Source organism: Meleagris gallopavo, chromosome 2 (genome assembly GCF_000146605.3).
Source record: "Meleagris gallopavo isolate NT-WF06-2002-E0010 breed Aviagen turkey brand Nicholas breeding stock chromosome 2, Turkey_5.1, whole genome shotgun sequence".
Taxonomy (NCBI): Eukaryota; Metazoa; Chordata; class Aves; order Galliformes; family Phasianidae; genus Meleagris; species Meleagris gallopavo.
In genome coordinates, this window is record NC_015012.2 from 20669215 (window position 1) to 20681671 (window position 12457).

At 38.3% G+C, this 12457-nt stretch overlaps 1 protein-coding gene across 1 annotated transcript in view; it reads right to left on the reverse strand.

Annotated features, from left to right (window-relative positions):
• RPS6KC1 (ribosomal protein S6 kinase C1) overlaps window positions 1–12457 on the reverse strand; it is a 73627-nt gene that overhangs the window by 18402 nt on the left and 42768 nt on the right. The window contains exons 10-11 of the mRNA XM_031552361.1: window positions 4918–4965; window positions 3215–3347 (exon numbers count right to left, since the gene is read on the reverse strand). Coding sequence (XP_031408221.1) covers window positions 3215–3347; window positions 4918–4965 — 181 coding nt within the window. The remainder of the gene's footprint in view (window positions 1–3214; window positions 3348–4917; window positions 4966–12457) is intronic.

The window sequence follows — 12457 nt, forward strand, 5'->3', positions numbered from 1 at the left end:
AAAAAAAAAAAACACTGTAAGACATCTGCTTGAACTATTCTGCAAAATCTGGCTAAATTCTCTAAATCATTGCATAAAAATTTGTTTACAGCCAGGACTGCCATTCATAAGTTATGTACTTCATATGAAATAATATTCCTGGAAAAAGAACAACCTTATGGTTTTCTTAGAATCACTGTCCTTTTCTGTAAAGACATGGCTGCAGCTAAACTTCATCATATTAATATACAATGACAACATATAATTATCTTTGTATAGTTTCTAGGCCAAAAGGGAGCCAGACATGCAGACATTATCATGATAAAATAACAATATTTCACAGCAGCCACAATAGTATTGCAGCATACACAGGAACTGGAAGCTAATCTCAACCTAATCTCTAACACGACAATAGTTACAAACTCCAGAGCCTCATACACACAACTGCTTCCACTGCTGCTGGTGAATCTCTGCTATGAAGTTTGCTAGTTTAGGCAAAGCTCCCACTTCCCAAAGCACTTCAAGCAAAAGCTATTATTTCAAAGCAGCCTTCTGAAAAAGTCCCTTGCCAATGACTACATCACCTTTCCTACCCTTTCTGATCTCTGTCAAGTCCTTACAGCTAGAACTGTCTCCTTTCCTAACAACAAATCCAAGTTTTGCAAACCACAATGCTACCATCCTGTCGTCTACCAATTCCTGCATGCAGAAAGCCTCTTCAGTGTGAAGTTTCTGGAGTGCTCTCCAGATTGATAGGAACTCCACCTTATTTATGCTTAAAGAGATTTGACAGCTTCTAACAGCCACTTAAACTTTGATGTTCCATGGAAGCCCCCCAGCCTATTTTTGAAGCATCTGTTTCTAAAATTTCTGGAGTTCTTAGGGCCAAGAAGCGAGGCCTTGTTAATATCAGATTGGCCCTCTACCATAATAGAACTTGCCAAGTGCCTTCCAACAAAGCTACAAGATAACTTTACTGACTTTTGTGCTTCTAAGGCCCTCTTCAAGCCTCCAACTGCAGTTATGAGAAAAGCCTGTTAGAGGACCCAAGAGCTCACTCACCAATCTGAGCGTGTAACAGCATTATGACTTACTGAAAAAAAAGTTCTCATCCAGAGCAAGAGTTTGAGGACGAGCTTTCAGAATTCCATACAAAACCCAACAGTGCTGAACTTGTTAATGCAGTTAAGGTGTACTGTAAGTAAGAGCTAGCAAACTCCTTACCAAATACATAATACCTAACATAACATTAAAATACCCTCTGAATTAGCTATAATTCAAGCCATAGCCCACTTAAATTTTTATCTGTGAACCATTCAATGATACTGATAGCATGGCTAACATGATAGATCACCATAATACAATATACTTATAAATTAGACTGGCAGTATTTTCCATTGGAAGAGAACTACTTTGAGTATGAATGCTAAGAACATTCACAAAGTGATGGAATAAAATTTCAGAGATTATCACTTTAAAAGCATTGTCCTAGAAATTTTTATACTTTCTCAAACTTAACTACAAGCACATTCTCTGTTTATATTTGGTCTCAGATGGACAAAATTTTTTAAGAGAATATCTTTAGATATTCCTGGTATTTTTATCCCTGTTTAAAGGATGAGTTCTACTAACAAAGGACTGGTGTGTTCAAGACAATCATCAGTGGGTTGTATTTTTTTTCATGTTCTCTCCAGAGCTAAAAAAATCTACAAGACAACTTCAGCATTTCTGCTGAATTGCTTTCCAGCACTGGTCTCCTGGGACATGGTGCGGTGCACAGGTCATGCAGTTCCAAAGCAACACAAAATTATTGCTCATTAGGGATTTGGGATCAGGCCCTACACCTGCAATATAATTTCTGTACGTGTTCTTGAGCAATTTACTCATCGATTTTTGCCCCAGTTCCCTCTTTAGTACAGAGGGAGAACTTATCTTCCTCTCTCTGTGTATGTTCAGGGGCCAGTCAATAATTTCATGAATGCAAGGGACTATCCTTAAAGGCATTAACCTTGTTAATTCCCTGGTCATTAGGAAAAAATACTTACAGCAGTGGGAAAAAAACAGAGGTGAGTCCATTTCCAAACAACTTGTTTTTTTCAGAAAATGAGGGGAAACTCTTTGCAGTTTATTAGCTTATACTCAAAAGTGTCCAAGTCAAGTGAACAACACACACCATCAGTAACAGCCCTAACCCACATGAAATCCCTTTCCGCCAGCTCACCCATTCCTCCCCAGCACTGTACAGAGGCACAGCATCACCACCACTACAGCAGTGTGAGGCCTTTCTTCATGCAACACTCGTAGCAACAAAACCATGTCACACATAGCTTAAAAAGTTATTCATGTTTTAAAGCCAACTTTAGCTAGCCTCATGTGACATAAGTTGCTCATAAAAAATGCTAAAATCTAAGTTATTAGGAGTAAAAACAATAACATTCAATGGAATAAAATTATCTTCTCACTTTGTTAGTGCAGTTCCTTCAAGTCATCCACTGTATCTAAATTGTTAACATTTCCTAAAAAGAGAGCTATTAGCAAACCCAAATTTATATTCTGCACTCATTCTAAATAAATGTGGGTAATTACATTTGAGGAATATTTAAATCCAGGTGTTAGAGGAAAAAAATCAAGATGTAATTATTTTTTGCCACCTGTTCCCCGTACATTTAACAGGAATTTCATAAATAGTTTGAAGGCACTGCTCTGTGGTTCTGCTTTGAACTTCTATGTGATGCCACTAGCTATTTTCTTAAAAATCCAGATCAGAATAACTATGTAATACTAACTACTAGGCAAATGTTTATGGCTTTTTAGCAGACAGTTATTCAACTCTTATGGGAATGCTTGTCACTTAACTAAAAATTTACTTGCCAAAGTTTATAAAAGTAGCCAAAGAATTAGTTTCTTAAAGATGACTGTAAATAGTACAGGTATTTATTGCATTTAAAAGCACTTGTTCTCTGGTAGAAATTAAAATAGTTGGAAGCTTTCAGTAATGCTACAGTGCAATAGACCCATCAGGATTAGAGGCTCTTTGAAAAAGGAATCACATCTACCACAGAATGAAGGGAAAGAAGAGGAGGGAGGATGTGAGATGTCTTACATGACATCTCTAAGGCACAGAAAAATATTTTAATTAGATATACATAAGAGATTGATTTGACACTGAAATGTATGATTGATTCAAACCTAAACCTTTGACTTTTTCAGCAATATACTTAAATGAGAAACAAACCTTCTGCGTGCTGTAATACGAGAAAGACAGACTCCTCAGAGATGATGTACTTGTGCAGGCACACCATGTTGGGCACACAGCGGGGGATGATGGTCGTTCTGCTCCTGCTGTACTCACTACTTTTCCTTAGACCCTGACAGAGAACAAAAAGGTCAGTTGTACCCTCAGTTGCCTTTGGAGCCTGCTGTGCTCTGTGTTTATCAACCAAACTAATCTATCCGAGTTACTCTGGGCTTCAGAGAAACCACTCATCTGCTGCTCTATGCCCCTCAGTCCCCTGAGGCTGTGCTGATGGCATCTGGCACATTTCCAGAGAACAGAAGATGGCACAAAGCTGCCATTAAAATCAATTACATGGGTCAATGTTTTTATTAGAATCTCTCTCAAACTAAGTCATCAGGATGACACTCAGTTATTTCCCTGTGACCTTTTTTTAAAAATTTATTTTTGTGTGTGACCAAAAGACACTATTAAAAAATTCAATTCAAGTTCTGAAGACAAAAGAATGCCCTAGCCTTACAGGTAATCCTCATATTTCCATTGTACTTTAGTAAAGACAACAGCAACAACCACAACAAAAAGGAAAGGAAAGGATTAATCTCCTTGAGAGGTAATGATTTTTGGGAGTTAGCACAGAGATGAAGTTGCCAGAAGTGAAAAAATTGATGTGAGAGGGAGAAAGGGAGGGAATAGGCAAAGGAAAAAAAATTATGTCAATAGTGTGACCTATTACAGTATTGATAAACATAAGCAGTGAAATGGGAAATTCAATGTTTCCCTATCCGCCAGCAGATAAAGTGAGGTTCTAATATACAATACTCAAAAATAATCTTTTCTGAGGAACAAAAAGGTTTTCTGTGCCCTGCATAAACTTAAGACAACTCACTTCAATTACCAAATGCACTAAGTTAAGACAGGGTCGGAAGCCAGTCCTGAAGCCACATTATAAAATGTTAGCTAATTATAGCTCCATGTCTGGGACATCCTTTTTCAGCCCTTCCTCCCATCAGTCATGTCATTAATTTCAATGGGAGTCTGAAGTAATAGCTACAAAGACAAGACTCAGACTAAACCAACTCTCAGCAACACAGATGCTCGATGTACGTTAGGATCTTCATCTGAGCACTTTCTGAAACACAAAAGAGCAATATAAAAAAAATTATCCTCAACCTTTAACTATTTGGCAGTTCAATGGCTTAGTAACATTAAATTCAGTTTTCAGAGTCCATTGATGTAAACCATAAAAAAGCAATTTTGGATAAGACCAGTCATCCACTTCATCCAGAATCCCCTTTGGTCAATACTATACTCTTCAGCTATGGGCAACCCAACCATGACGAAGAGCTGTGGGCATACCTGGGCTAAGGAGAATTTTCATCTTAACTTCTTTAATCAGTAGCACATGTATGGCTTGAGTCAGCAGAGTCTGATGGCTCTTTTACAAAGCATACTGAAACAGTGATTCTTTACCAAAGCCCACTGAGGTATTACCATCAATAACAAGTGCAAATCAAGTGAGTAAACCAGCACTTATGAGAAGTTACACAGAGAAAGGAATGGAAAAGATTGAATACAGAGAAAAATGATTCCAGTGCACTTAATATGGATATATATAACTCGGTATATTAGATGCAAAGTAATCTTGTGTGGTTGTATAAATTAGGAGGCCAGTCTGTTTAGAGAAGTAATAAGACTTTACTTACCTTCAGTATAAAAGTCTGCTGTGTTCTAGTGTCCATTACAAGTAAAACCTAAGCAAAAAGTGTTCAGAGAAACATTTAAAATTCACATGAGTAAGATGACAATACTCGATTCTCAAACTTAATATTGAAATATTCTTGCAAACAAAGTAAAATATGTCACGATGAAAAAAAAAATTAAAGCCCTGCAGCACACATTTATTAAACAACTTTTTTTTTTTTTAAGAAATAAATTTGACTGAGGATTGGATCTCTAGAGAACTACTAGAATGTTGCCAGATTCCCAATCAGCTAACTTAAAGAACAAATCTTAAACTGATAAAAAGAAAACCACTACTTTATAACTGTAGAAATAATTTAGCAGAATCCAAATTACAGAAATGCAACTGTAACAACAAAATAAAACACACAAATAACGTCCACAAAGCATTAGCCTCCTATGTTACATCACTTGTATTATTTTCTTTTCTCCTAATTCACTGCACCTACCTTCCTACTACAGTATTTCCACCTCCTCCCCCCATATCAAGCTTTCTATACCTCAAATGCTTTTCCTGCTAGTAAAGGAATGTTTTGAAACCAAAAGGTTTCGAACTGCATACAGCCACTCCTATCTCACTCCTCAGCTGCCTTTTTATTTTGCCACACTCATAAACCACAACAGGAATAGCTGTAAGGAAGTTTCTTTCATGTCCCTGTAAAACTAGTATTAAGGTAGCAACAAAAAGAAGGATTTCTTTTGGGAAAAAAAATAAAATAAAATGTGGATGGGTTTGCTGCAGAAGTACACCTACAGCCACAGAGAAAATCTCTGTTAGGACTGCATTACCTCTGCTGAAAGTACAACCCGATGATGACAGGAGTACTAGACCATGTTCTGCCTCTTAGCAAGCTCTGTTTACTTACATGTTGAAAACAAAACAAACAAGAATTACATACATATATATTTTGGGAAAAGTTTATCTTCAGGGAGTTGGAACTCTCTGCACCTCTTTTTTCAAATCACACACTTAAGAATTGTTTGTAAACTCCAAGAACTGGATGTACTTGAAAAGCACCAGCTGCAAGACAGCCACAAAAACAATGGCAAGGACAAGATCAACTCTCCTCTTGGAACAAGAACAAGAATACACACTCACTGCTTATTTGCAATAGACATTGTAAATACCTGGTGTAAATAGTCAGATTTGGTTACACTAAAATACGTGGGCTGAAAAATTAAAAGCCTGAAGGGCTGAAAATGTCAGCACTGGGGTTACCAAACTCAGCGTTCAATGGATGAGATGCAGCAACTGCACTTAGAGATTCATCAAGAAAGACTCCTTGTAGAGAAACAATGTGTTGGAGCAACACGTTCTGGGTTTGCCAGGTGACAGGATAAGCACAATACAGCATTCAGCTCCCCCTGTCTCTACTCATTGAGTAGGCAATGATGGACCCACGGCCCTTGTAGGGTAAAGCCTACCAAGTTCACTCACTGACTTTCTCTGCACCTTCTGATTTCCTCTTCTGCCAAAAGAGCCACCGCGTGCAGTGCCTGCAACAAGGTGAAGATGTATGGAAGTAGCACGAGGGGAGTTTTCAGGGCAGCACTGTGCAGACTTGCCCAAAGCTGTGGCTGCAGCAAGACAAGTACTGCTTTTTGAGATGGCCACTTCCCAAACACTGCCCTTGTTCCCTCTCCATTTCACTCTAGTAACAGAAAGAGAGTTGGAGTCTTTCCACATCATTGCTCTCACCAAGTTTCACTGAAAGAAATAAAGGGAGAGCAGCTTTTCCTTCTCGAAGACTTCCTCTTCTACTAGGGTGCACCCAGTATTCAAAGCCTTTCTTTATCTTCTAGTGAAAAAATATCATCAGACGTTGCTATTAGTGACAGTTTTTGAGAAAGAAAAGACATGTCATTTCCATGTCAATGGCATATGTCCCTACATCACAGAGTTTCTCCAAACAATCTTTCGGGTCTCTTGAGTGGATCTTCCAGAAAGCAGCTGAAGAAATGGTAACTATAAAACCGATTTTACTTATCCTTGCCTAACTACAAAGGCACAGAATTAAAATGATATACAAACAGTAAAGAAAACCAAAGAGCAAGAGAAAAATAAAAGCCACTTTGCAAGAGGTGCCAGACGAAGACAGATAAAGAACAGTTGAAAACGATCATCTGTTTACCGTCACTTTCTTCTTATCCCAAGTTTATTTGTAACTGTTCACACTGAGGCAATAAATACAAGAACATATGTGATTTTTTTTTAAATGTGCCCTTTGACTGTCAATATCTCCCAAACAGGTGTTGGCTAAATGATTATAAATTGGCCTCTGGATACACCTCTTCAACTGAGCCGTACCAGGAGTGGCGATAATATAATTAGACCTAAAAACATCAGGCTGGTGAATGCTTTCCATCTGTTTGGCAATAATGTTTAGTTAACAACAGTCTTTAAAAGAAGCACCTTCAACTTCAGTTCTTAAAGTTATTTATAGGGCCATTCTTAACACACCAGCACTCTTGCTAACAAGAGCTTTAGCCACTTGGAAATTATTAGCCATACAGCTGCATAGGGAAAGGAATGGCAGCATTTAACATCTGTATCTCTCCAGATTTACAAGCATCAACCTCATTTAAAGTCATATCTTAATGAACAGTTCTGTGGTCTGTATTAATATTATAGTTGCATGCACAAAGATCATAAGGAGCCAAACATTTTTTTAACATCAACAGTAGGCCTATCAGTAATGAAGCTGTCAGCATAAAGGACAGAATAATAGCTTCTTTAACCCTCAGACAGGATTCATTCATTTATAGAGTAGGAGACACCAATTTAAAAACTGCTCATGGGTTTGCTCACCTTTATAAAGGCAAAAATCTAATTTGGTACTAATTTGATACAATTGTCTTTCCAATAAAAGTCTCCTAAAGCCATCCTTTATTTTATGATAAAACAACTGCTATAACTAAAACTGTCATGAAATAATTACCTTTGATAGCATACCTTATTGCACAAATACAATTAATGTATTCCTCCCTTTCATTTTTCACACTTGCTTATCAGCACTGTATTAGCATATGGTGAAACAGAACAGATTACTGAGCCATCACCCTATAAGATGACATATAGAATGACTACGACTAACAGGAATAAAGCAGACAACGGGTCCCTTTAGGGCTGCCTTCATCTGTTGTTATATTACAACATCAAATTGAAAGTAGCAGCTACAGTTTTATAACAGTAATAACAAATAATGTTTGTGCACTTCTGAGGTTAACTACCTAGGTGGACTAACCAGTCTTACTAACCAACTCCCCCATCAAGCATCATAACTTTCCCCAAGTGATGATGAGCTACAGCTCCATTTTATTTAATGGAAAATTATTTGTTTGCTGATTCAGTACTTACTTTTCTACAAGATCGTTAGCTTCACAGGAGATCAATCCCAAGCAGCCCAGCAAGAACCATGGAAGGAACTTTTTGCCCAGTGATACTGCATTTGACCCAGGCAGACCAGGGAATTTACAGGGGCCCACGAAAACCAAGAATCTATTTCTAAGAGAGGCAACCTGCATGCATATTACAAAAAGGTGGTTTAACCAGACTCATCCAAATAATTTAACATACACAAGAATGATTAAATCACTGACCAGGAAACTGATACTTTAGGAAGGGGAAAGACCAGAAAAGAGACTGTCGCAAGCACATTTGCTTGACTTTGTATCAGATGAACAGAGTAAAGAAAGGTGAGCAGCTCTTAGATGCACTATCCAGGCTGCTGCCCAACAGTAACACCATCATTGACCCAAGTGCCAACTTAACTTCCTCGCTTTGCTTTTCATAGCCAGGTTCTGGACAGCCATGTATCCCAGCAAGTCTTACCCATTTGCATACCTTCACATTTTCCTCCCATTGCAAAAGGAAAATGCTTGCAAGTTCATCAGCAATTCTTTTTCTAAGAGTCCTTTTTCAAATACGAAACGACAAACCTCCACCAGAATGACACAGCGGGACAACACAGGATTCCACAAAACATTCCCCATTGCATAACTCTGTCCTTCCCCAGAGCAGATCACACTGAGATGCCTGTACTAGAAACTGCTCCTGGCTTGCAGGAAGCTGATGGAATCTGTTTCACTGATGACACCTACTGTGTAAGGTGTAATATTTAATACCTCATAACAACGAGCTGTCAACTGTAACATGCAGCATCCTATCTCAGGAGGGAGGGAGAAAAATGCACAGCAGGGCATTCCTGGGCACTGAGCAACTAGACTGTGACACAAAAGGAGACCAGGCAAAATCCTATTTGTAATACTAATGTAGAAACACAGTCAAGGTCTACACATCACGCTGGCTTTCACAGCACTGTTGCTTACCCATTTTTCCCTTATTTTTGTGCATTGATAACGAACTCAAAATGGTAAAAATAAAAATAAAAAATAAAATTAAAAAAAACTGACAGCAAAATAGCAAGTGCCATAAATGTATATTGTAAATAAGAGTCTACTTATCCCTATTTTGTGTAAGCAGTTAAGTTGTCACGCACATACTAAAACACGGGCGAACACAGCAAGGTTGCATGGCAGCAGACAGCAAGACTTTTCTACTTGTGATTTTAAGATTTTTGTTTGTTTGGGTTTTTGTTGTTTGGCTTGCTCTCTCGAGGATGGGGGTTAAGTCAAGGCTTAATACCGATGCTTAATACTGATGCTGACTATAGCTACTTAAAAATTTAGCTTCTTAGATTTAATTTACAGTGTATCCAACAGATTAGTAGAAAATAAATTAAAATAAATTCAGTGCAGAAGGTACAATTAATTGGAGAAAAATAAAATAAAACCTGCTTGGTAAATAACGATAGTCTGGCTTTAAGAAAACACTTAATTTTAGGATTTTTAAATGCACGGAAATTAGCAAATGTTTCAGTATGCTAATTTTTTTTAATTAAAAGATATTTCTGCAGTAAAAGCTCTTTCATATGCACTACTGATTCTTCATCAAACGTTAAGTTTCCAACTTAACACCAGTATAGCCGGTGGCAGCCTGAAGGTTTACCATCTGCTGCCACCCAAAGTCACGGTGGCCACCTTCAGAACATATGCATCAAAGCCCAGAGATAAGAGACCGAAGGAATACTGCAGAAGTCAGCATAAGGGGAATCACAGACCCAGAGGCAGGCAACAGGCAAGTCACCAGGAAAAAAGAGCGCAGTGAACCATCAGTTACCCCACCAAGCACCCAGCCAAGGTCGCGTGGGACATTACTGCAAGAACTAAGAACTGCTAAATGCACTCCTCTCCTGCAGGTGACTTTAATATAAATGCAGCCCTCTAACATACCGCTGTTATTTGCTTTCCCAGACCTCCTTTCTTTTCTGTTTTTGTTTCTTCCCCTCTCCCCAGTATACAATATTAATGTTTTTCCAGAATCCTTACTTACAGAACATGGCACAGAACATATTTGTGCTGCTCGATTTACTTGAGCGAGGTTTAACATTGATCAAAATAAACACCTCAAAACGTTCACTTACACAAACGTGACTAAGTGCACTAACATAGGTTGAAAAAATAGCTGTTGCCTGATCAAATAAAAAAGAACAGAATTCCTTACTGAGGTATCAGATACCTAAAGGGTTTTGAAGATACGCTACGGCTGAGGGGCTACTTTAAAAGCTACTCATTTTTGTTTTTTAAATTGCTGCTCCACACTGAAGTCACTCCACATAACGGTGTCACTAGTGGGTCACATAATGATTCTGGTCCTTACCTCCTAAACAACCGCAATCTCATCAGAGGACAGATCCTCCAGCAGAAGTCCAACAAACTCACAGATATCAGATGCTCACCTAGGATTTTTTCCTTGCATTTATACCACCAGTGGACAGGAAAATCCCATTACAGGTAGTGACAGACAACTAGGCAGGAGATAAGTTGGTGACCTGATCCTAGGACAAGCACTTGGGACTTCATAAAAGCCTCAGCAGGGCGGACAAAAGGCCGACTGCCGTGCTCAGGACGCAGCAGTAGTGATGAGACAGAAAGAGGCATGCAATTCCCCCTGCTCTCCTCAGCTGTGCTGGCTGTCAAGGCTACCAGGGATTAAAAAATCTGCTTAATACAGATTTATTCTTGTCACTTTTCAGATTACATCACTCAGACTCTCACTCATCTTCCTCTGTTGTTGCAAAAAGAGATTACATTTGGCTAATATGTATGAAAAATGTGATTATTGCTTATCCTTGTACCTGTGCAACATGAATTATCTTGTTTGCAATTATTCCTCCCTTCACACCATTATTCCAAGGAACTGAAGGTTTGTATATTCTGTGACTTACTGTAATAGTGTACTTAAAAGACAAAAGGTGCAGCTTTAAATAATGCAAATACTAAGAAAGCAGAGTATATTCAAATTTAAATTTCTTAATACTTTCAGTTGGCTGTAACAGAAAGAAAAATTCATCTTTTTGCAAGCTAAAGCCTGGTCAATTCCTTGTAATGTTTTCAGCCAGTTTCTCTTTCTAAGCATAATTATGAAACAAAAACAAATGTCTGAACTTGTTCGCACTGTTTATTACAGTTCCTTCCCTCTCCTCCCACCCCCCACCACCTCTCATTCTCATCCCCAAGATGGTGGAAAGAAGCTTGGCAATGTGCACCCAAGAGCCAAGTGAGAGCAAACAGCTGCTGCAGTCAACTCAGTTTCACAACCGCAGCATTCTTTAAACTCACCTCCACATAAAGTGCTGAATATTGAAGTTTCTAATAGACACTAAATGGTCACAGCCACAACAACACAAAACATTCATGCAGAGCACACACAGTGCCATAAAAGAGCCCATTTCTCCTACTCTCTGACTGAACTCCACTAAAACTAGCCACAACCTGTTTGAATTCAACTATAGGTCTGTAGATCATACATGTGAACTCCAGATTCTTTATATTTGTGCTTTTTGGTACTTTTTGCTCATCAAGCAGACAGGTAGTAAACACATTTCTGAATAATTACCCCTGATTTGGTTATTCTACGCATTTCTAAGGTCAACTCATCACAGTATATTAAATCAGTTACAACTTCTCACAGCAGCACAACAGTCACAAACATAATCTATACTACAAATTAAGATAATTACTTCCAGTTCTTCAGGAAAAAATAATAATAATTCTGGAATCCCCCTCAGAAGCTCCCAAAATAATGTTAGCAAGGACCTGATGAGAGTGATTTTATTTGATAAGGTTTCAGGTTGTATAAAGAAGCTTAACAAACAGCATATTGAACAAGCTCAAATATACAGACATTCATCGAGGACTGATCACAGCACACCACTGCAATACGGACAGTATCGCTTGATGAGAGTCCAGGGGAGGGGACAGAAAAGATATAAAATACAATCATTGGTTACAGAGGCATAGTTATTACTTAATGTACTCTGCTTTCAAGATGAATCTTTAAATGGAGTGGCTCTAAATAACAGGGTTCTAAAGAATAAGAAATTGGGCTTGAAACAGCATTGTTAAGGTATCCAGCAGCACTGTAACAAAGTAGTTTCTTCA